The 24,935-nt window shown below is 46.0% G+C and overlaps 1 protein-coding gene across 1 annotated transcript; it reads left to right on the top strand.

Moving 5' to 3' along the window:
• Positions 1 to 325: 325 nt before the first annotated feature.
• On the top strand, positions 326 to 19,409 carry AIF1L (allograft inflammatory factor 1 like). Its single transcript, XM_082208118.1, has 6 exons — positions 326 to 582; positions 877 to 938; positions 7,290 to 7,356; positions 12,737 to 12,778; positions 14,024 to 14,186; positions 16,960 to 19,409. Exons 1-6 carry the CDS (start codon positions 552 to 554, stop codon positions 17,045 to 17,047), a joined length of 453 nt encoding a protein of 150 aa, XP_082064244.1. The 5' UTR covers positions 326 to 551; the 3' UTR covers positions 17,048 to 19,409.
• Positions 19,410 to 24,935: the final 5,526 nt, after the last annotated feature.

Genomic DNA, 24,935 nt, shown 5'->3' with positions numbered 1-24,935 from the left:
GACTTGGGTTCAAATCCCCTTCCTGGCCCTAAAACTCACTGCGTGACCTTGGAAGCCGGTCACTGCGTCTCAGCCTAACCTACCTCGCGGGGTTGTTGCGTGGGGAATTAAACCAGGAAGGCGAGAGCCATGAGCGCAGCCCCCTGGAGCTCCTCGGGAGCGGGGGGAAAGCGGCACATCAACGCTACGAACAAACCAGCGAACAAACCGAATGGTGTGGCGTTGCATTTTCTGTTCTCTGTGCAAGGAAAGGGTTAACCCTGCCCGCAGCTCATTTCCAACGGGTCTGAGGCCCCACTCCGGGGAGGGCGGCATTCCTCCGCCTCCTCCGCCAGAGGGATGTGTGAGCCTCCTCAGCCGGCCTCTGCCGAGTCCCACTTCATGAATGACTCTGTTGGAAGTACCTGGGCTGGCTCGGTAGCCGTCCTGAGCAGAGGGGAGATCTTCGCTCGCCACCCTGGCTGGAAACCCGCAGCGTGCCGGCGGCGGCACCCAGCGGAGAAACTTTCTGCAAACTCCTCAGCCGGGGTCTCGCTCGTGAAATCTCCAGCATGTCTCTCATGCTCAACAGCGCATATCAAGGTATGCATGGTGGTGCAGTTGTGATTCTTGCGGGGATGGGGGGGGGGAGGCCCGGGGGTGGGGGTAATATGGGACTTTGCCTGCTTCAAAGCATGGCAAGCGAGCTCTACAGCAACCGGAGAGCCCCCTCCTTGCTGCGCGGTGTCCCGGAGGGCTGCTTCAAAATCCTCAAGACACCGGCGCCGCTGCCCGGGAGGATGTCACCTGCTCGCTAGTCCCAGAAGTTGAAGAACACCCAAAGGGTCACAGACACACCTGGATTTACTACATGCCCCTTCTCTCTCTTTTATCCAGGAGGGAAAGCCTTTGGATTACTCAAAGCCAAGCAGCAAGGAAGGCTGGAAGAGATCAACAAGGTGGGAGCAATTCAATCGCAAATTACTGGCTTACATTACTGCCTGCTCTAGGATGGGTGGCTCTTATCAATTTCAGTTCCTAATAATTGCATTCTTAAGTTTTGAGTTCTCCACATTTCCACACAGTCTGCTATTTACTTTTTTAAGTCCTCGTGGAAATTCACCAGCATTTCAGGGCAAAGTGCATTTAAATGCAAAATGCAAATTTCTCACAAATCCCTAATCCAGCTTTCCCCCCATCAGACTGATAGAGAAGCTCCCAAATGTCAGTGGTAAGATGCTCCCTACCATCAGGCTTGCAGTCTAAAAGAACTAAGAGCACATGTAGCTGCCTTATGCTGAATCAGACCACTGATTCATCTAGCTCAGCATTGCATACACTGACTGGCAGCAGCTCTCCAGGGTCTCAGAGATGGAGCCTGAAACTGACAGACAGGGGCAGATCTACTGTGAAACTAATGAAGCTGAAGCTTTAGGCCCCCTAATCCCAGAGGGGCCCCAGAAACAACTAAGTATTTGTGACTTTAATTTGAGCCACCTTGATTTGATTCAAATTGATTAATTTTTTGTACATATTTCAACAATCCCAAAGTCTGAGAGTCAGAAGCACAGGTGTTGTAAAGGTGTGGTGATCTGTCATATAACAACCCCATTGAAGAGGTTAACAGTGGTTACCTAAACCTCGTTTCTGGTTGCGAAGGGGCTGTCATGACAGTTGAAACTTCAGGGCCCCCAAAATGTAGGTCTGCTTGTTGGCAGATCCATCCATCCCTTTACACACGTGCAAGCTGTCTGTATACAAGTGCAGGTGTTTGTGGTGGTGCACGTGGGCTGAAGCTATTCAGAAATGTGGAGTGGAGATTAGAAGCCCTGCTGCACAACTGCTGAGTGTTCCCATGTACAGTATTCAGAAGCTGGGTCCCTGCCCCCAAAGCATTTGCAGTCAGCAGAGGCAAGGATAAGAGGAGAGGAAGCTACACAGGTGTGTATGCAAGAGTAGGGTCTTAGCTCAGTGGTAGAGCATCTGCCCTGCATGCAGGTTCAGTCCTCAGTGGCATCTCCAAGCAGGGCTGATAGTCCTTTGAAAGCTCAGAGCTGCTGCTAGTCAGTGCTGACAGTTCTGAGCTAGACGAACTAATAGTTTGACTCTGTAGAAGCCAAGGCAGCATCCTAAGATGCCATTTATTCCTACCATTGCATGCAGAAGGTGCCAGGTTCAATCCCAATGGTTCCCCATTTTTGTGTTAAAAAGCTTTCCGCTGAGGATCCTTGGCTCACAAAATCTCCCACCTCATTGCTGATGCAACAAAACAGATTTCAAAACAACCTCTTTAAGTGACAAAGTGATGTAACCATCAGCTTTGATTTTGGTGTTTCAGCCTGCAGGAGGTGGAAAAACCTGCTTTAGAATCTCTGGCTTATTCCCCACCTGTTTATATGGGAGGGGGGTCCTTAATGAAAGAGATTCCAATGTCATTGGGACTTCAGGAATGTCTGTCTCTGTTGATATGTGGATGTGCTGCTGTTTACCTCTTGCAAGATCACATAAGTGCTAATTTACAGCTCTCTTTGACAACTGGTTTAGGTTGGGAGAATACTGTTGGGTTCATTTTGTGTGTGTGTGCGTGCGCAAAGGAAGTTCCCAGTGGAAACTGTGTGTGGCTGATTCATCAGCAAAGGAACATTCCCCAAGCTGGTGCCCTCCATCTGCTTTGAACTACAACTCCCCTCAGCCCCTCCCAGCAATGCCACCAAATGATATTAAGATACAGTACATATTAAGAATTCCACCAAAGAATCCTGGGAACTGCAGTTTCCCTCTCAGAGTTCCAGTTCCCAACAGACTACATTTACCAGGATTATTTGGGGGAAGTTATATGCTTTAAACAATTGATATGGGTATGCCTTGATACATTGACCTTCCCAGAGTTCCCTGGGAAGAGGGACTGATTGTTAAACCACTCTGGGAATTTGAGTTCTGTGAGGGGAACAGGGGTCTCCTCTCAGCACCCTTTATAAGCTACAGTTCCCAGGATGCTTGCACCCAGACTGTTTAAAAGTGGTATGATTCTGCTTTAAATGTACATTTCAGAAGGAGGCTTTTCATTGAGTGGGATTCTGTGTTCAGGGCAGCTTCCCTGCCTGGCAGGAATGCAAGATGAGCCTGTATCTTTTGGAATGTCCTCTCACATATGGTGCTGCAAGGTTTCTTGTGCTCACACACCTCTTCCTGCTTTCATCCTCCCTCATCTCCTGTCGCCCCACAAACTAGGCTTTAAGCATCCTCTGGTCTTAAGACTGGAGAGACCTGTCAGGAGTGAACATGGACCACTGGTACCAAATCATATGGGAAACAGCCTTACTAGAAAAGCTAACCAACAGACTCAAACTGACAAGGAGGCAAATAGAAGAAAACGCCTTCACCCCAGTATGGCTTCACTTTATTACATACACATCCCAATAAGATGACAACAAGAACAAGAACCCACTGACAGCATACAAATCAATCCGGCTAACTTGACCCAACAACCCCACTTCACACTCACAAACAAATCTCATTGCAGCCAACTAAACACAACCAGCCCTGGGCCCCGCACCCAACCTCTCTCACTACGAAGGAAATATAATAAATAAACAGAAAGAGAACCTACCCAAATGACGCTGACATAAAAAACCCACATACACACTAAGTATAACAATATGACTTTACCACTTCTACCCCTTATTTTATTCTTCTACAACCTTATTCTGTATACAGTTGTACCTTGGCTCCTAAACGCCTTGGGAGTCAAATGTTTCGGCTCCCGAACAATGGAAAACCGGAAGTGAGTGCTCCAGTTTTCGAACGTTCTTTTGGAAACTGAATGTCCAACGGGGCTTCCGCAGCTTCCAATTGGCTGCAGGGGCTTCCTGTAGCCAATCAGAAGCCGTGCTTCAGAAGTAAAACGTTTCGGAAGTCGAACAGACTTCCAGAATGGATTCTGTTCGACTTCCGAGGTACGACTGTACAACACCAATGTCTCACATTGTATGTAACTGATATAAAGAAAAGACTTTACAACCTGAGAAAAGAGACAATGCATATGCTTTTGTAAGCAAATAAAATATTTGAAAATAAATAAATAAATAAGATTCTTTCTGCCTCTAGCCAATGAATGGAGATAATGGTTCTGGTTAAGGTAATTGGAGGAGTGGTGTGTTGAGAAGGGGTGAGAGAAAACACAAGGCTTGTCAATGCTTCAGGATCTGCAAATACCTTTCCAATCTCAAATTAGTGGAGCTACTAACACAGGAGTAGACAAGGGCATTCCCAGTGACCAGAATATCTGTCTTTCTCTGAGAAAATATTGGAGGATCTGGAATGGCTGTCAAATCTCTTGAGTCCATTTTTCCTCCATGCACAGTCTTCCTCTTGGGATGGAGCAGGGATGAGAAAGTTTCATTCTGAGCAACCCTCTAAGGGCCACATGCCATGGGTGGTTGGGGCCGGACACACAAGGAGGAGGAACAATATTTGAGAATTTTTTTCCTTTGTACAGTTGGGCTAATTTGTGGCCACAAAAACCCATCTCTGTCCTCCACCCAGTGAGAGACATGACTGGAGTCCGAGGACGCATCCCAGCCAACCAGAAATACTAAAGGGGGTTACAAAGCAGAGCCAGTGCAGGATGAGGCCTGGGAAGAGGGTATTCGGCTGAGACGGTATGGTAGAGAGATCCAGAGGCCCACATGTGGCCCCCTGGCCCCAAGGTTCCCCATGCCTGGGCTAGAAAGCATGAGTCAGAGTCAGAGTTTGTTATTACCTCTCCAGCTGTGCAGAGGCTCACAGTTGATCCTGCTCATAAAGCCTCCCAGATCACTGTGGAATATTTGACATTCCAGCCTCGTTGGGGATAGCATGGCAAGGTCGCCCCTGGGAGACAGCCAAGGCCTTCTATGGGAAAGGCAGGAAGCTTCTTTCAGTCTCCTTCCAAGGCTCGACTGGCCACAGCACATGGCAGCCCTGCCAATCCCCAGCTCCTAACCTGGTCTCGGGTTCACAGCAACAGGCAGGGATTCCAAAGTGGGGCACACAACCTCTGACTCCATGCATGAAACCAGAGCCCTAAAATTGGGACTCTGGCTGAGCATTAAGCATGGAGACAGGAAGGGTGATTTTTAGGTACTGATTTCTCCAGCACCCATAGCTTTGTGGCAGAGTACCTACTTTGCAATGGAGAAGGTCCCAAGCTGAGATGCTGGAGAGCTGCTGCCAGCCAAATGAACTATTGGTGTGACTTCCTATATTCCTGGAAAGGGCCTCAGTGGTAGATCACCTGTGTTGCATGTCCCCAGTTCAATCCCCAGAATCTCTGGGTATTGGTGGGAGAGACCTTCTATCTGAGATACTGGGAGTGTAGCTGCCAGTCAGTGTAGGCAACTGGTCTGACTCAGTAGAAAGCAGCTTCCTGTTGTTTTAGGAGAAAGGCCGTAGCTCAGTGGTACAGCATCTGTTTTGCTTGCAGGTTCAACCCCTGGCATATCCGAGGAAAACTGAGAAAGACACCCTCCCAATAGTGTCTGGCACTGGCACTGGCTGGCAGCAGTTCTCCATGTTTTCAGGCCGGGAATCTCTCCCAGCCCTACCCAGAGATGTCAGCAAACAAATGCTCTGCCTCTAAACTAAAATACTACCCCTGTCCTCATGGCACTAAATAAAGGGGTGATAAAAGGAAGAAGCTGTCTCACATTGAGTCAGATCACTGGTTCATGTAGTTGAATATTGTCTGCACTGACTGGCAACAGCTCTCCATGGTTTCAGACAAGGGTCTCTCCCAGCCCTACCTGGAGAGGCCAATGGGGACTGAACCTGGAACCTTTTGCATGCAAAGTAGATGCTCTGCTACTGAGCCCCATCTCCAGAATCTTTCCTGAAGCCAAAATGGGAATTTACCAGGAACTTGTGCTCATCAGTTTGGGACAGTTGGAAAACAGGCACCATTTAATCCAGAAGGTCGGCCCCTTTTCTTCCAAATAAATAAATAAAATAAATAAAAAGGGGCTGACCTTCTGACTGGCACTCATCTGACTGGCTTGCCCTAGCCACTCTGGACTGCTCCCAACAAAAATATTGAAAACATAATAAAACAACAAACATAGAAAACGTCCCCATACAGCAGGGCTGCCTTCAGATGTCTTCTAAATACATCTTGCCTGCCTGCCTCTAAAACACTAGCCTGCTGTGCAGCTTGTGTTTGAAGACATGCTCTTGGGGAGAGGCAGCATCCTGTGAGCTGGGTGTCATCCCATCAGAAGGTCCTGGTTCTGTGAGCAGAGAGGAGGACAAACCCACAGCCAAATGGTGAGCAGATGTCGGTGATTTCTGCCATGTGGAATGTGTTGCTGGTGCCTGGGGGTGGATGGGGTGGGGGTGGGGTGGGGGACAAACAGACTGGAGCCATTACATTCCATCAGGTTCCTAAGGGCTGGGAGGAAATTTGGAACAAGAGCCTCTGGCACGCAGCTGCAGAGGGACCTGGCTGAGTGGGGGTCACCCAAGCAGCCTGGCCTGCACCCCACGGCACTCTTGCTCCTCTCCGCCCAGCGTAATACAAACAGAAATGGGAGCGAATATTCTCAGTGTCCGCATATTCATGCCACGTCCAGAACGGATCTAGCAAATATGACCGGAGTTTGCTGCTTCCAGTCTGCAAGTGAGAAGAAGTGGTTATGTTTGTAAACACAACACAACACCTCCAACACAACTTGCATCACTTTGAAACGAGTGGGGGGCGGGGAAGCAATGACAACATCATTTACGTAAGCAGTTAATTGTGTAATTTACATCACTTCACCACAACAGACAGCAAGAGAAATAATGGGAGTATGGGGGCGAAAATGAACTTGGAGATGCCCTTGAGGGTTGAACCTGGAACCTTCCACATGCAAACTAGATGCTCTGTCATTGAACTGTGACCTTTCCCCCAGAAGTAAAATAGGATTCTAGTCCTCAAGGTCCTGGAATAAAGATCCGGTTTTAAATGGGAGCCTAGAGAGCTGTCTTACCCTGAGTCATACCATTGGTTCGTCTAGCTGAGTGCTGTCTGCACTGATTGGCCACAGCGCTCCAGGGTTTCAGGCAGGAAACATCTGGCTTACCTGGAGAGGCCAGGGATTGAACCTGTGAGCTTTTGCATGCATGGCAAAGGCTCTGTCACTGAACTACACCCTGCTGCTTCTCCAATTCAAATTGATCTTCTCCCCACCTGAAGAAGTACCAGCGTTATGTGGTATTAACCCATCTGAAGACTTTGTTATTACTTTCTTAAATGCACTGAATTCATTTCTCTCCCACCACCCTTTCTTTCTCAGGAGTTTCTCTGTGACCCAAAGTTCAGCGATGAAGAGCATTTGGAGGAAAAACTTGCAGTTTTCAAAGGTACATTGTTTAAACTGAGAGTGGGTGACAAAAAGCAGCTGATGCTACTACATCTTGGGTGAACCAGAGTTAGGTGAACCAACTCTGACTCAGCCTATTTAATCCTTCTATCCCAATATGGGGGACGCGGGTGGTGCTGTGGATTAAACCACAGAGCCTAGGACTTGCCGATCAGAAGGTTGGCAGTTCGAATCCCCGCAACAGGGTGAGCTCCCATTTCTCAGTCCCTGCTCCTGCCAACCTAGCAGTTTGAAAGCACGTCAAAGTGCAAGTTGATAAATAGGTACCGCTCCGGCGGGAAGTTAAACGGCGTTTCTGTGCGCTGCTCTGGTTCGCCAGAAGCGGCTTAGTCAAGCTGGCCACATGACCCGGAAGCTGTACGCCGGCTCCCTCGGCCAATAAAGCGAGATGAGCGCTGCAACCCCAGTCAGTCACGGCTGGACCTAATGGTCAGGGGTCCCTTTACCTTATTCCAATATGGCAGCAGCTCCACAATAACTGATACCGAGACCCTTTCAACTAAGGATGCAGGGGACCGAAGCAGGGAATTGCTACAAGCAAAGTGGGTGCTTTACTACTGAGCCATGGCTACTCCACATATCCCCTGCACCTTCTAAGCATGGGCAGCAATAGACAGCACTCCAGCTGCCATCATTCCTGGCCATTGGCCATGCTAGCTGGGGCTGATAGGAGTGGAAGTCCAACCACAGTCAGAAATCCCCAGGTTAGAGATGGCTGGTGTATGGTAACTAACCACTGTCAATTTTGGTTTCTCTAAGTTTCTAATTTTTGTCCAGTCGTAAATTCAGTTCTCTACATTTCTGTAGTAGCTGGGTTTTTTATTTTTTTTTTATTTTTTTTAAAAAACCCTCATCAGCATTTTAGTGTAAATTTATCCTAACCTTTCTGCACACTTTTGACTACTATACACATTTTTTTTGGCCATAAATTCCCCCTCCTGCAATATATTTCTATCCATTATTTTCACAAATAAATGCATTTTTTATTTTTGCAAATCTCTCCCAATATGTGCATTTTGCACATACCCTCTGGTTCTGCTTTGCAACATACAGAGAAGTACTAATTTCATAAATGTGAATTTGGGCAAACAAAACCTGATTTCTCCTCCGTCCCAAAACTTGTGCCCAGCCCTTCAGAGAGCAACTCAAGCTGAAAGTCTCTCTTAGGTTTACATGCCCTGCCCACTCTCCGCACTGATTGAAGACCTTTAAATGAAAGACAGTCTGCTGAAAGCTTCTGCTTGAGAGCTTCCAGAATCTTAAGAGGTGGCCTTTGTCCATATGGAAAAGCTGGCTTTGGAAGCAGGTTCCTCAGCCACAAGCCACCATAGTCTTGTAATAACTCTTTGGCAATAGTGTCAGGGTGTGGGAGAGGATCACAAATCTTTGGGTCAGGGCTTTGGGACAGCTGCTTCCTTGCCTCTTTTTGACACCGAGGTTTCTGAGAAACAGATGTGATTTAGGAATCTGTGTTTTTTGGGTTGTTGTTTTTTTGGCCTCACTTTATTTCCTTTGCCTGGGGACTCTGGAGCGTACACAGATATGTTTCTGTTTAGGATTTAGTCTGAGGTGGGTACAGTGGCCCAAATTGACCTAGTTCTTTCCCCCCACGCTGGGCCCGGAGGATTCTGCAAGAACCACACAAGGTTATTGTGGTTCCACATGGATCCCTATGAAATTACTGGTTTCCCTTTTGGCAAAACAATCATCGCCATTGCACATAGTGAGCCATTGCACTCAACATCTAGTCTGAAAATTTAGGGACCAAGGACTATTGATGGCTCTAAGTTCACTGGGTCTATCATTTTCAATGGGTCTTCTCTGTGAGTAGGACTAGCATTGGTCACAACCCGCAATGTATATCAGTTTGTCATTTCTTCACTATACAACTTTCAATGCCCTTCTTTGCCCTGGCTTTCGACACTTGAGATATGTGTGTTTGGGGCCCACCCTATTCCTGTCACTGTAATCTGTTTTAGCTGTTTTTAATTTTTAATTGTTTTAACTTGACCTTGTACCTGCTAGTGAAGGGCGGGTAATATATTTAACAATGCTGTTTCTAATTTCTCAACCCACCCTACAGCTGTGTCCTTGTGGTGTGGGTGGGTTTTTTATTTCTTGCATTTTCGTTTGTTTGTTTTTAAGCAAGGCCTGAAACACACACAGATAGATTTCCCCTTCTGAATAAGCCTTTCTTCAAACATTGTGGCTGGTGGGTCGCCAGTTTGTGGGTTCCTCTAACCCGAACCCACAACTTGCCTTCATTCTGCTGCTCCCCGGCCTTCCATGTTTTCGTCATGTCGATTCCAGCTCCCGTTCAGCCTAGAGTCGCTCAGACTGCTGCCAAACGCCTTCTCCGGGTCTCCCAACAATCACCCTGTTGTTCTGGCCTCCTTCTCCCCCGCTGGGCATGAGAAGTTGCAAGAGCCCCTCTGCAGAATTGGCATTTGTGTCAAAGCTATTTGTGTCTGTCCGTGTGCGTACTAAGGCAAGATTTTGCCCCATTGAACGGGGGATGAAAGACGGAACCTTTGGACCCTACACAGGAAAGCTTAGACTGCTGAGAAGGGGCTTGAGGAGGGGGAGGGTTTTGGTGTTTTTTTTTTTTAAAAAAAAGCATGTCTTGTTCACTGCTGTGCTTCCGAAACTGGATTCTCAATGGACAGAAATAGATTTGGGGGTGGGAGACAACAACACACAGAGAGCAACTTAGAACCGGGTTACACAAATAACAGGCTGTGCGGTTAGTTGATCAAGAGTGGCATTGTGGGGAATCACACAACTGAATGCTTCTCTATACTGTACTACCAAAAGAAGACCCTTTCACATAGAAAGCTAGAGTATCAGTAAGAGACATTCTAACCTAGCAATCTAAAGGGCATGGTAACTTTCTAGATTCAAGGATCAGGTGCTATAAGAAACAGCCCTCCGGCATCAAGCCCATAGACAACTCCTTATTAAAACCAGCTGTTAATCCAGAACTGGAATCTTCATTTCTAAGGGAAATAGCTCAGTGATAGAGAATATCCTTTGCATGCAAAAAGTCCCAGGTTCGATTCCCTGCATTTCCAGGGAAGCCTGGGAATTTCCTGTGCCTGAAACCCTGGTGAGCCACTGCCAGTCAGAGCAGACAATACTAAGCTAGATGGACTATTGGTCCAACTCCGTGTAAGGCAGCTTCTTACGCTCATCAAGAGCATCTATAGCCCAGTAGCAAAGCATCTGCCCTGCATGCCTAAGGTCCCGGGTTCAATGCCTGGCATCTCCAAGGAGGGTGCCCTGCCTTAAACCCCAGAGAGCTGCTGTCAGTCAGTGTAGACAATACTGAGCTTGATGGACCAATGGCATCTTTCCATGTTCCTGTCTGTACCTGGAGTTTCTGAGAATTGAACATGGGACCTTCTGCATGCATATCATGTGCTCTACTGGTGGTGCCCCATAGTGTTAGAGAGTGGGGTATATTTAATGTGAAGGAAGCCATGCAATTGAATCAGGCAAGCCAAGAAGCTCTGGAAGTGATTCTCCAGGATTCCCAGCTAGACCTAGGAAAAAAATGCTGTTGGTTTAGGTAAGGCTGGATTGTGCTTTTGCCCATCAGTGTGGCCACCAGCTTCAGAAATGGACCCAGTCCTCCCAGAATATGCCACAGGTAATAAACTGTGTGGAGATTAAGGAAGGCATCTTTTACCAATTCTGCCCTGTGTTTATCACATACGGTAGCACTTCTGTTCTGCTGCAGTTCATCTCCTGCCCCAAAACTATGCTATTCCTCTCGCGCTCTGTTGTGGCGAAATTACAAAACTTCACTGCACAATTGCCCTTGCAATATCCTAGCCCATTCATTTCAATGCAAGGGGGAATGCAGTGCAAAGGGGGGGGCATGTGTGGGTCTATTTTTTTTAACATAATCAATTACATATCATTAGTGGACTAAAAGCAACAACAGTGAATACCACTTGCATTCACTGGATTTATTTCCGTTCCAGACATGGTACAAATAAGCGAACATCGGCAATTTCTGCTCCTGCTTTGTCAGAATTCTCTGCCATCCCTAGAGCAGTTCTGTCCCACCTCCAAGAAAAGCCTCTGAATGGGGCCCCTAATTAGAGCCTCTAAACTGCCATATGGGCTAATTGGGTTGTCATAGTACGTTTGGGCCTGTCTTAAAGGGCCTTTGTGATTCTACGTGGCACCCATTTCATACACGCAAGCACACACATACAACCCCATCGAGGGAGGGGGTACTTTCTGACTGGTCCACGGAATATGCCTGCCAGCCTCCTTTTTTGTGACATGGGCTAAGTGCCCAGCGAGGATGATAGCTATCAAGTGGCTTAGTTTTTAAGCCTGAAACCAAGGTCCCAAAAGGAAAAAGAAAGAAAAGGAAGAATTATTACAGGGCTCTAAGTTGGGGAAAGTTACTTAAAAAGAAGAGAAAAGAAAGCAGCAGCAGGAAATCTGTCAGGGAAATTTTCCAGCAGGGTGGGAAGTGGTGCTGTTGATTATTCTATTGGACCTCTAACCAAAAAACAAAAATGTGGATTTTGCAAACACAGAGAGATAGATGGCTTGCAAGGTTTTGTATGCTTTGGAAAACTTACTGGCACCAACCTCCAAGTAAACAGGCAGCAAGGCTGCAGTCTCTACAGATGCCAACCTGGGCACAAGTTCTACAGATCTCACAGGGTCCTTCTACAATCGGCCAAAATAGACATGGCGTGAAAGGTCCATGAAAGGGATCTTCCCTTATATTTTCTTTCCAACAGGTACACAGGACCCTGAAGGAGTGATGGACAAATATGTCAGTTTCTTTTTCCATTTACTCCAGTTATAAGTTCAGTTCACCACATTCCCACATCTGTTTGAGTTTACTTTTTTTTTTGAGAAGGCCTCAAAAAACACACCAGCATCTTCCTTATATGCAGAAATTTCCAAGTTCAATCCCCAGCATCTCCAAGAGGGCTTGGATGAAAACCTGCATGAAAACCCGGGTAGCTGCTGCCCGTCAGTGTAAGACAGTACTGAGCTAGATGGACCCAATGGTCTGGCTTTGTATCAGGCAGCTTCCTGTGTTCCACGTGTGCAATCCTCCTCATATACATATTTTTGCAAGCATTTTTCCTTAATAGAATGCATTTTTGTGTATCTTTTCTTTTTGAGAACTGCACTGCAAAATTTGAGGGAGAAGCAAATTTTGAAGGGTAACGGGGTTTCAGTTTGCAAATTGCAGATTCAGAAAGTGAGAGCCAGACTGAATTTATTTCCCTGCCCTACTGTGATGCTGTTTTGAAGACAAGTGGAGGTGGCAGGGTGCCAGGTAGAAGTTTGGATTGTGCTAACATGTTCCTTTTATTTTATAGAAAAGTACATGGAGTTCGACCTGAACAACCAAGGTGAAATTGGTGAGCGGCTTCTGCTAAAATTTGCAAAGCTTCCACCCCTGGGTTATGCTGAGCCTTGTTAATGGGAATGCAGAGGTGGGGAACCTTTCTGACCTAGTGGACCAGGTTGTCATTCCCCCATCTCGGTGGGACAATCCACCAGCTAACCATCTAATGGCAGTTGACTGGCAGGTGGGTTGTTCCTAACACCTGTCAGAGGTAGCTTGTTGGGGATTGGGGTAGATACTGTACAAGTATGATGCATGGGGTGTTCACTCTTGCTTTCTGCAGGGTTCGGATGCATGAGCCAATTCTACCTACGAATTGGCTAGCATGCCTGAACCAAGAAGGGCTGAACACAGGAACACAGAAAAATGGCTTGGTGAGCCAAACAGCGAGTCCTGGCAGGCCAGTTCTGACCTATGGGCCAGAGGTTCTCTACAACCCTTGGTGCAGTGGATCCCTGAATCCCATCCATTGTATACATTTAATTATTATTAACCTACCTGTGTGCATTGACTTACCTGGTTTCTAAGATCAGTGGACAAGGCCCTCCTGGTAGTCCCTCCTCAATGTGACGTTCATGGTTTCTAAGATCAGTGGACAAGGCCCTCCTGGTAGTCCCTCCTCAATGTGACGTTCATGGTGTGGGGCCCCAGGAAAGGGCCTTTTCAGTGGCAGCTCCTTGTATGTGAAACTCCCTCCTTACTGTCTGGCCCCATCTCTTCATCATTTAAAGTGGCTGGTTAATATGCAGATTTTTTTGGTTGACATTTGGAGGAGGTGAGGCCTGATTGTGCAAGTGTTCTTTAGTGATTTGTTATGTATTTTTAAGGATAGTGTTATTTTATGGATTTTAAAAATCTGTCAGCCTGTTGTAAGCCACCCTGTGGCTTGCACAGAGGTGTTTGAATTCTCTAAAATATATAAATTAATGCTATTATCAGTGCTCCTTTTCTAGAAAAAGAGGTGCTGGAGCTCACAGTGAATATCTCCCTTGTTCTCTTATAATGGCAATGGTGCCCACCTGAGAGGTGCCGGAACTGAGTTCCAGTGAGTTCTGGCTGGAAAAAAATATGCCCTGGCTATTATTATAGTAGCTATCATAGCCATTCAGAATCGACTAGAGGCACAGTTGGTTCTAAGGAATCTTCTAGAGTGGAGGGGGAACGGTCTCCCATGCCTAATCCATCTCTATCAGGCACTATGAAGTCATGTCTCTCATTGTCTGTACCACTCGTCACCCCTTGTTATCATTCCTTGTAGATCTGATGTCAGTGAAGAGGATGATGGAGAAGCTGGGAGCCCCCAAAACCCACCTGGAGCTGAAGAAAATGATCTCGGAAATCACCGGAGGTGTCAGCGACACCATCTCTTACCAAGATTTTGTCAACCTGATGCTTGGGAAACGGTCCGCAGTCCTCAAGTTGTGAGTATCCATAATAAGAGGGAAGGAATAGAGGTTTGTTTTGGGGTGACTGAGCTCCAGTGGAGGCTGGCCCATCAGGGCAAATGGGTCACTTCGCATAATGATTGGCACAGCGCCATCTGACCCTGAAGTGGAAGGAACCCTGAGATCAAGACTCATAGTATCATAGAATCGTAGAACTGAAAGGTATCCAAGGGTCATCTAGTCCAACCCCCCTGCAATGCAGGAATCTGAGCTGAAGCATCCATGGCAGCACCTCAAATAGCTCTGTTTGCACAGCTTGCTCCAAGGGAAAGCTGGAGGTTGATTGAGGCCTTCTCACTCCCTCTGACCAGGTTACCTCTCCCATCCTAGGCTCTGCCCCTCACACCTGAGAGGCACGACTTCTCAAAGGGATAAGCTCCTAAAGGCAAGTGCGTCTCTCTCTGTGTGGCTTCTGGCTTGCTGTGTTCCTTGCGCTGTTAGACAGGTGCTATGGATCGGGAAGTACGTGACCCCTCACCCATGTAAACTGGGCTCAGGGGAAGGCATCTGTGAGTGCCCTGGCTTAGAGTTTTGAATGTGGTGACTGAAACCAGGCTCTGTTCTTCAGCCAGCAGAACATCAGTCCCACTCTTAGCCAGCTCATCTTCTGCCATTACTGAGTTTTGCTTGCTGCTCAGGGCTGAGGCCTTGACTGCTGCAATCTTCTGCTTTCTGGCCTTAGGACCAGAGGAAGCTGCCTTACCCAGAATCAGACCTTTGGTTCATCAAGCTCAATACAGTACTGTCTACACTAACTGGCAGCGGCTGAACAGGGTTTTCCCCCCCTCTTCCCCCAGCCTCCACAGCAGTGCTTCTGAATGACAGTTGCAGGAAAACACAGGAGGGGAGAGGGCGCTTGTGCTCAGATTCTGCTTGCAGGTTTCCCACAGACATTTGGGTAGCAACTATAAGAACAGAATGCTGGATCAGATGGGACATTGGCCTGATCCTGAAGGGCTCTTCTTATATCCTCAAGTCTTTGCAACCGGGCTGTGAGAATCCCGGAGGCATGTGATTGGCCACTGTGGGAAACTGAATCCTGGACTCAGCAAAACCTTTCGGCCTGGTGCATCAGGGCTCTTTCTTATCTCCTCATGTTACCCTCCTTCTCAAGTTGGCTTCTGTCTCTGTTTGTTGAGGAATAGAGGAGGCCAGTTTTCTCTCCCCCACTCCTGTCCCTATACCGACATGAATAGCCCTCAGAAGACACAGGTCCCTTTTTCAGAAATGAGCACGCAAACAAGCCACTCATTGTCTCTGGCCTCCTGTCCCGGTTTCCGCTCCCGTTCCAGAAGCCGACTCCCCATCTGCAAACAATAGACAGTGAGGGCCGAGGTAGCTGTTGAAGTGCCCACGGCTGTGAGTGTGTGAAGTGGTGCCTGTTGCAAAGCCTTCTGGGATATTTCCGTCCATTTACTGAGTTTCCTCTTCAGCCTGTTAATTCAAAAGCTGACCAGTGGGGTGGGGCAAAATGCAATAGCTACAGCCATAAGACTTTCAAGCGGCATGTTGCTGTTTTAGGAAGGGATGGTGGCTGACCCACCACTGTGCATTTCCTTGGGGAGGGGGCAGCTCTAGGTCTGAGGGAGGGTCTGGCAAAAGAGTCTCTGGCAGGCCACATCTTGTGTCCGTGAGCCTGTATCTGGCAGTGGTGGAGAACAGCAGCAGTAAAAGAACGAGGTGGCTTGGCATCGCCATGGTGATTTCCCACAATGCCTCTGCTGCAATGTGGCTCCAGGGTAAGGGTGGGGAACTGCAGGCCCAGGGGCCAAGTTGTTGTGGCCCTCAGGCTGAAAAAGATTCTCCACCTGTGTCCCAGCTGGGCCTTACCTTGCCGGGCTGTTTGGAGGGATTCCAATACAACCCATGTGAACAGATCTAAACACTCTTTTGAATATCTATACTTCATACTAAGACCCTAAATTGCAATGCATTGTTTTCATAAGAAGCAGCATTTTTATACTATTATTAAAAATAGCAGTTTATGACCATGAGTGTGCCTAGCAAAAGTACACCATAAACTTCTAACGGGACACAGAGGATAAAGAGTTGTTTGTCTTGCTTCGTTTGCATCAAGTGGTTCAGTGATAAGATTGTTTCCTCCTCTCGTTGCTCCCCCTGGGAGCAGGATGGATCACTTTGCATTCACACCCCAAACAGAATTTGAGCCAAAGTTTTGGAGTGGAGGATTCTGGGGTGACTCCTAGTGACCAATATTGCCCTCTGCTGGCTAATGCTAGATAAACACACGTTTCATTTAAGGACATAATACAGTGGTACCTCGGGTTACATACTTAATTCGTTCTGGAGGTCCGTTCTTAACCTGAAACTCTTCTTAACCTGAAGCACCACTTTAGCTAATGGGGCCTCCTGCTCCTGCTGCGCCGCCAGAGCACGATTTCTGTTCTCAGCCTGAAGCAAAGTTCTTAACCCGAGGTACTATTTCTGGGTTAGCGGAGTCTGTAACCTGAAGCGTATGTAACCTGAAGTGTATGTAACCCGAGGTACCACTGTACTATTATTATTACCTTTATATCTATATTTTGGAAAGTTGGCTATGCAGCTGGGTGCTTCTTCAGATATCGTAATCAATGCATGATGGTTCCCAAGATCAAGGAGCCCTGACTCCAGAACTGCAATGATTCTTTGCTCACTGAGAATTCCCAAGCAACAGGTTGCTAGTCATTACATTTGTACCCCAGCTCTTCCTAACAGGTTTTCTTCTGTTGTTTCTCTGCTTTTCTTTCAGGGTCATGATGTTTGAAGGAAAAGCCAACGAAAGCAACCCAAAGCTTTCAGGCCCACCTCCTGAGAGAGATATCTCCAGCCTTCCTTGAAAGGAAAACGAGCCCCTCAGAGCCTACCTTGTATGCTTTCATATTGCTCACTAGAGCGGTTTTACCTGGGCTTCCTGCTGCATTGCTTTGATACTGGACAGTGTTAGAAAGCAAGAAACTAACCAGCCTTTAGCAAAAAGGAATGACAAGGGAAGTTCCAGGGATTTCTGCTGGAGGAATCCCTAAGTAGCCATGCATTCTATTTTAATTTTTTAATTGAAAACCCTCCCTTGCCTTTTCCACTTTGTTTCTGGGCCCTGAGGCATCCTTTTTTATTGTAATTTCATGAATTTCATGAATATTTGTGTTCACTGTGATATCAGGTCATAAGCCATCCCAGTGGCGTTGTGTGGGCAGGGTCACAGGGGTAGTTGCCCTGGGCTCAAAATTCTTAGGGAGTGAAAACTGTCAAAAAAGAGAGGGGTGGAAGTAGTAATAATACATATTAAACAGCACGCCCACCCCTTCACACAGAAAATCTCCCAATATTTTGGGCTGAGGAGCAGATTTGGGTGGTGGCCAAGGCACCGTCTGCACAGGCTTTAGAAAGAAATTCACTTCCAAACAATTCCCTGTTTTGCTCTCCGCTGTGCTTGTCTCAAGTGATTTGATATGTGCACATTGAAGATACAGAAGTCAGTGTGATAGAGTATTTAATTTACTTTATTCAATACTAGAATGGTGGAAGGAACTCATGGACTGCTAACGTCCCATGGGTTAGGCGGCGCAACACTTCTCTTGCCCCAGGTGCTGGCAACCCATGCTACACCATGGCACCATCCCATTCTGAATACAGTTTGCACCTGCAAAAATTTATGGGGCAATCCTTCTGTTTCCAACTGGCAAATGTCCTTTGGCTTCCTGCTGAAAACCTGTTAACTTTCTATGCCACAAATGTTCTAGTTTTTTTATTTTATTTTGTCCCACTTTTGTTGTGGTATAGCACAAGAGTTACCTCTCCAGATGGCTGAGGGAAGCCTTGCAGAATAACTAACAAAGCAGAATGATGTATGGAGAGTCCAGGATAAATCCACTACTGATGCACTATCATTACATTAATAGCAAGTTGCAGAATACCTAGGGTTGCCCTATCTTGAAGAGCAAAAGAGAGAACAGCCTGAGCTGTTGCCAGCCTGGGGGGAAAGGCATGTGGGCACACAGGGCCACCGCCTGTCTGCACGCCTCCTTCTCTGGCTCAGGCTAGCAGCAGCTACAGTGTGCAGAGCCGCGCAAGCCCAAGCCCGAAAAACTCGTACATTTCCTTTAAAATGTAACAATCTGCCTGGGTGGGCATGTTGGCCCTCCAAAAGAGCACATGTCTGGGTTTCCCCAGACATATGGCTACCCAAGAATACACCTGCCCAAAACCACCAGTCTGGAGGGATCCCTCTCCCCATCCCCTCAGAAGGATAGGTCAGTTGTGAAAAATAAAAAAGTGAAAGTGAAAGCAGAATCCCATGTTGTAGAGCAGTGCTCCATTTGCTTCAATGGACAAGACTCCACTGCTAACCAAGATATTGAGGCCATGTGTGTCTCGTGAAGGTGACGGAGAATTGAGGAGAAGCGACAGCTTCTCTCGAGATCTTGCTGTTGCTGCCACTTCTCACTTCTCCTATAGTGGGATGGGGTGGCCTTTCCTCTGTTGCCACTGCCACTGGAGAAGCATCTGCAGCCAGGTTTCGGCGAGATCCTCTCATTGAATTTTGCCAGAATCTGGAAACTGCAGCCGTGCCATTTGATTCTGCTAAGCAAGGCTCTGGTTGGGAGGCAGCACCACCTTCCCATTTTGCCTCAGGAGGCAAAACAGAGCAGGCTGCCCCTGCCCAGCTGTGCCTTTGTCCTTATTCTGCAGCTAGGCTTCACCAGGACCTGTTTTGCTGTCTCAGAAGCAAGACACCTTTGTGCCAAGATAAGCCTTCCTTAGCTTGAAAACAAAAGAACCACCGAAAGAGTGAATGAGTTATCTTACTTCATACTCCTAAATTCAAAACCCTGATCTGGCAAGCAACATCCACAAAAGAGCTTCATTATTTTTTTTTGAACGTTTTCTGTGGAAATACAATCTTGCATTACATTTGCAAAACCCAAACTTCTTTGCCACATGTTATTTAATGCTTCTCCAGCCTAACAGCCAATTTTCAGCAAGAGGATCCTCCCAGCATTCCTGAAAGTCAAGTATTCCTTGCTGTCATTTCCTACATTTGCGGCATCTTGAACTCTGGTGGATTTCGTCTCCCTGGTTGTCACAACTTTACTTGTTCCTTGTCCTGTTTTTCTTAAGTGTTTTTCTCTGCAGTTTTTGGCAGCAGTTGTTGTTTTAAAATCTCATGCTTATAAAATAATAATAATAATAATAATAGCAGCAACTTGGTCATTTCCTTAAAACTCTGGTTTGTATAAAGCAGAAGTGAGCAAACAGGGACTGACTGCTAGATCTCTGGGTGATTTTGAGGCTCTGTATACATCATAGAGTCAAAATGTATTTAGAACACATACACTCAAGAATCCTGGGAACTGTAGCCCCCCCCCCCCCAAAAAAAATGTGGGATTTGCTCAAGCAGCTCATGCCTCCCTATTGTTTCCCAGTGGCCCTGTTTGGTTCTCTGCTTAGCATCACTTGTCACCTGAGTTTGCCATTTGAATGATAGGGCTCACCTTTTCACATAGCTAGTCAAAAAACATAAAATTAAGCATATCTGGGGGGGGAGAGAAGCATGCTCTGGGAATAAGTTACATGCAGAAGGGCCATAGCTTTGTGGTCATAGAACACCTGCTTGACACATAAAAGGTCCCAGGTTCAATCCCTGGTAGCTCCAGGTAAAGTTGGAGTGACTTCATATTGCTTAACTGTCCTGGGACATCCCAGAATTACAGAAGCCACCTCAGCTTCTGATTCCATCCTGGGATGTCCTGTTTTGGCTCTGGCAGAGCATGAGACCAAAGATGCATTTTTTAATGGTGTCACACTCTCGTCTTGGGCCCATGCACCACCCCCTTCTCTTCCTCCACATGGGCCAAGTGGTGCCAGCTCCCAGAAACCCCTGTCTCACAACTTTGGCTGGAAGGAAGTAGGAGTCACTGGCTAAGTTGCTGGGGTGGGGAAAGAGGCCGGCAAGTGACTGTTGTTATAAGAAAAATACCCCTAATTCTCTTATGGGGTATCCAGAGCCTGTATAGAGTCCCTCAGGAGATCTCTATCAGTCGGAGAGAAAGCAGAGGTCAACAATAGTACAGTGGTACCTCAGGTTACATACGCTTCAGGTTACAGACTCCGCTAACCCAGAAATATTACCTTGGGCTGAGACCTTTGCTTCAGGATGAGAACAGAAAGCATGCAGCGGCAGCAGGAGGCCCCATTAGCTAAAGTGGTGCTTCAGGTTAAGAAGAGTTTCAGGTTAAGAACGGACCTCCGGAACGAATTAAGTACTTAACCCGAGGTACCACTGTATATTGAAAGCAACGCGGCTAGTAAGCCTGATCTTTATTCAAGGAAATAAACTGTTGCAACAGGGTCCCTACTCACCACACACAGGAGGGAGAATGCTGAACAATGGTGGGCAAGCTCCTATATAGACTTTTGAAATTTCCCACCCTGTAGCCCCCAAGACCACCCCCCAAAACACCATACATACATGATGGAAGGAGGCAGTCTCTAGCAGAAATCTGAGAGTGTTGCTTCTCTCCTGTTTGCCAGTGTAATAAACAAAAAATCTGCCCTTATTCCCTTATGGGGGACATAAGAGCCCTTATAGAGTCCTTTGTAGGTTCTCCATCTGTCAGAGAAAATAATAGAGGCCAACCAGAGAATATTGAGAAGCAAAGCAGCTAGTAAGCCTGATCTTTATTGATTATTTTGCAGCAGGGTGCTCCCTCACACGCAGGAAAGGAGGAGGACCCCGAACAAAGATGTGCCCGCCCTTATATAGACATTTTAAATTGCCCGCCTTGGAATCCAAGCCCACCCCAAGAAACATCATACCTACATCACAGAAGGGGTGTAGCTCAAGACCACTGCCCAGATACATCAAACCTACATCACAGAAAGGGCAGACTACAACAGAAATCTGAGTGTTGTTTATCTCCTGTCTGGCAGACCTGTTGATGATCACTTGATTGGATACCCTGGGGAGCCTGGCCAGTCTTTTGTAATGACAAATACTTAGTTCCTGAGCCAGGTCACAGGCCCACCCTATTCATACACAGACATACCCTTAAGACAGGATTTGTGAAGTGTTGTAAATAAAAATATGCCCTTTTCCCTTATGGGGTATCCAAGAGCCCATATAGAGTCCTTACATAGGTTCCCTATTGGTAGGAGAAAATAACAGAGGCCAACCAGAGAATATTGAGAAGCAAAGCAGCTAGTAAGCTTGATCTGTATTGATCTGTTGCAACAGGGTACTCCCCTCACACGCAGGAGAGGAAGAGGACCCAGAACAATGGCCTGCAAGGCCTTATAAAGACTTTTGAAATTCCCCTTCTCTAGATCAGGACCACCCCCAGAAACATTATGCATACATCACAGAAGGGGTGTAACCTAAGACCACCCCTCAGATACATCCCACCTACATCACAGAAATTTAAATGTTGTTTTTCTCTTCTCCTTGTTTATCTCCTGTCTAGCAGGTTACTTGATTGGATTTTCTGGGGAGCCTGGCCATTCTTTTGTAATGCTAAAATACTTATTTCCTGGGCCAGGTCACAGGCTCACACCTTATTCAAACACAGATTAAAGGAAGAGACAATGGGGAGGCTTTTCCATTTTTAACCTTGCAGAGAAAGGATTTGGTCAGTTTAGGAATCAAAATGGTTCCAGGTTTGCCTTCCTGTACTGATCTATGTATGTGCAGTTATGAACATTACTATATATCTAAAACCATAAAATTCCTATCACAGAAGGAAAAGGCAATGGGGAGGCTTTTCCATTTTCCTTCGACCTTGCAGAGAAATATTTGAGGTCAATTTGGGAGGGACAAAATGGTTTCAGGACTTTTTCTGTGGAGTTTCAGACATGTGGTTTATATATGCATATATAAACCACATGTCTGAAATCCCACACACAGATAAGGTCACATATATGACCTTAAATTTTTTATTTCATCAGGATACCTGATAATGCCTTACTGACTGCATTTTCTGGATAGCCTATTTCAGACACATGGTTTATATACTTATGTGTGTGTTTGCCTTGTACATTTACGAACATTTATTCCATATTTGAGACCTTAGAATTTTTATAACACTGTTGAGGCAAACAACAACAACAATGAAGTGGTGATAGGGGTGGGGGAGAAAGGTGTACAAGGGTCTGTCTGTGCAGTGAGGGGAGCAGTGAGTCCCAAGAGAGGGAGGGAACTGAGGGAGAGGGGGCCTGAAGGAGAGGGGCCTCCATTGACATGTCTGATGGAAAATGGGGGACACTGAATGCATCTGTGGATGGGGTGGAGAGGCATTGGTTGGGTGGGTCATGTCCCAATTTGCATCACCCGGATGTTGGAGGGTATGCAATTCTCTTTCTGAAACCTCAGAGAGCTGCTTGCCAGTCAATGTAGACAATACTAAGCTAGATGAACCAAAGGTCTGAATATGGGTAAGGCAGTTTCTTCTGTTGAGAAGTCTCCTGCTGCTTTGGTGTATCCTTATAAATGTCTACAGCACAACCTCATTCCATCTTTATTCAGAAGTCCCACTCCATTCAATGAAGCTTCATTTCCACATAAGTGCACAAAAGAGTGCAGCTTCAGTTGTATTATGAAGCCTCGCGCCTTTGTTGGGTCAAGGATTGGATCGTTATAAAAAATAAAGATCTGCTAGATTTAGAAGGATTTAATATAAGATTCGGTTGGCACGCTTACCTATGGCGTAATAAGGGAAAGATCCATAAAGGATTTTCCAACCATATTTTTAGAGGGCCACTGCTGTAGGTGTGGGAAAGGAACAAAAAATTACTGGAACAGAATACCCCTTGGTGGCTATCGCCTATTGATATCTTGACAATAAAAAAACAAACATCGAAGGAGAAAGATGGACCTACGAAGATTTACTAGTAAAAACAGAGACTGGTTGGAGGATTAGGCCATATGAAGAAATAAAGAACAAATTGACAGGTTGGATCCAATTTCATCAAATCAATTCCATCTGGACCGAGGACAAAAAAAATGGGATAAGTGAGAAAAAATCTAGATTCCAGATTGAAATACTAGAAAGTAAAACAAAACTCCTATCGAAAATGTATAGCCTGTTGCTTGAATGGGACACCAAGGATGAAGAAGTAAAAGAGGTAATGGTGAGATGGGCAATGGACTTTGGGTATAATATAGAGTTTGATAAATGGCAGGCACTATGGAATAAAGGTATGAGATTTTCGGCATGCACAACACTCAGGGAAAATATGTATAAAATTATGTACAGGTGGTATGTAACGCCCGTAAAACTGGATAAAATATATAAAATTGGTGATAAATCATGTTGGAAGTGCAAGGTCAAGGAGGGTGATTTTTATCATATGTGGTGGTTATATGAACCTATCAAGAAATTTTGGGAATCCATTTACAATGAATTAAAAAAAATCTTAAAATATACCTTTATAAAAAAACCTGAAGCCTTTTTGCTGGGGATAACTGGAGAGGAAATCAAAAAGGAAGATCAAACACTTTTTCAGTACGCGACAGTGGCTGCCAGAACACTAATAGCGCAGAATTGGAAGACAACAAAAATCCCAACTATAAATGAGTGGCAATCCAAACTATTTGATTATTTAGAATTGGCAAAAATGACACAGAAAATAAGAAATCAAAAAGACACAAAGTTTAATAATGATTGGAATAAATTTATGGCATACATGGAAACAGAGGTAAAAAATCTAAAAATTACAGTAGGTGCGATATAACACTTGTGATGCAAAGAATGGTCTGAGGAGAAGAAACTGCAGATAGAAAAACTTTATAACACATTCCGATACCGAGACGAAGGGAAGTCAGTTAGTGTTATGTGTTTTGTAGTTAATGTAGTTAATCTGTTGTTGTCCTATGTTAATTTCTTATGTATTCTTTTTAGTGTGAATGTGTTATGTATGTCTTTTTTGTTTGGTTTAATGTATGAAAATCAATAAAAAAAACTTTTTAAAAAAGAAGAAAAAAAGAGTGCAGCTTCAACTTCTATTTTTGAAAAAAAAAAGTTTGTTAAGGGTGCCGGGAACTGTAGCTCTGGGGGGTATGCGTGAAAACAACAGTTCCCAGGACTCTTTAGGGGAGGAGTCATGTACTTTAAATATACAGTGTAGTGTGGATGTGATATTGGAAGGAGAAGGAATTGCTCTATTTTCTGCTACGATTTGCGGGTGTGGAGAGGTGAACGCAATCTTCACAGAAAATGTTGTAAGTGCCTCAAGGTAGGGACCTTGGAATACACATTCAATGGTGCTATAACAACAACGACCAAATCGTGGTTTCATAGCTTTCTAAGGGCAGCTCTTCGTTCCGCCTTAGATATGAAGCTATCTTCTAGAGAGCCTCAGAAGTCCTGTCTGACCTGTGTGAGTCTATAGTGTTATGGTCAGATACCTAATTTCTTTCTCTATGGTTACTGCAATAAGAGAAGGTTTGAAACCGGGCCTAATACGTCATCGGAATTGAGGGAACAGAACTGCATCACTTTCCGACAAGGCTATCAGCGCCTTATATCCCCAGTTCCCATAGGCCGGGCGTCTTCCCAAAACATAGTAACGGGCGCAAAGACTCGTGTTAGCCCTGTACATAACTTCCCACCCGCTCTCGTTCTTGACATAGAGGCTTCGAGCAAAGGAACCAAGACGGCGGGTGTACGCCTAGAGCGTCGCCGGAAGTTTCCGTTGTTGGCTTCTTCTGTTCCCGGGAAGCGGATGTTACCT

The sequence above is a fragment of the Podarcis vaucheri genome (genome assembly GCF_965113315.1).
Source record: "Podarcis vaucheri genome assembly, chromosome: Z".
NCBI classification, from domain to species: Eukaryota; Metazoa; Chordata; class Lepidosauria; order Squamata; family Lacertidae; genus Podarcis; species Podarcis vaucheri.
Note: the sequence above shows the minus strand (reverse complement) of the source record. Positions and strands in the feature narration are given on the sequence as shown.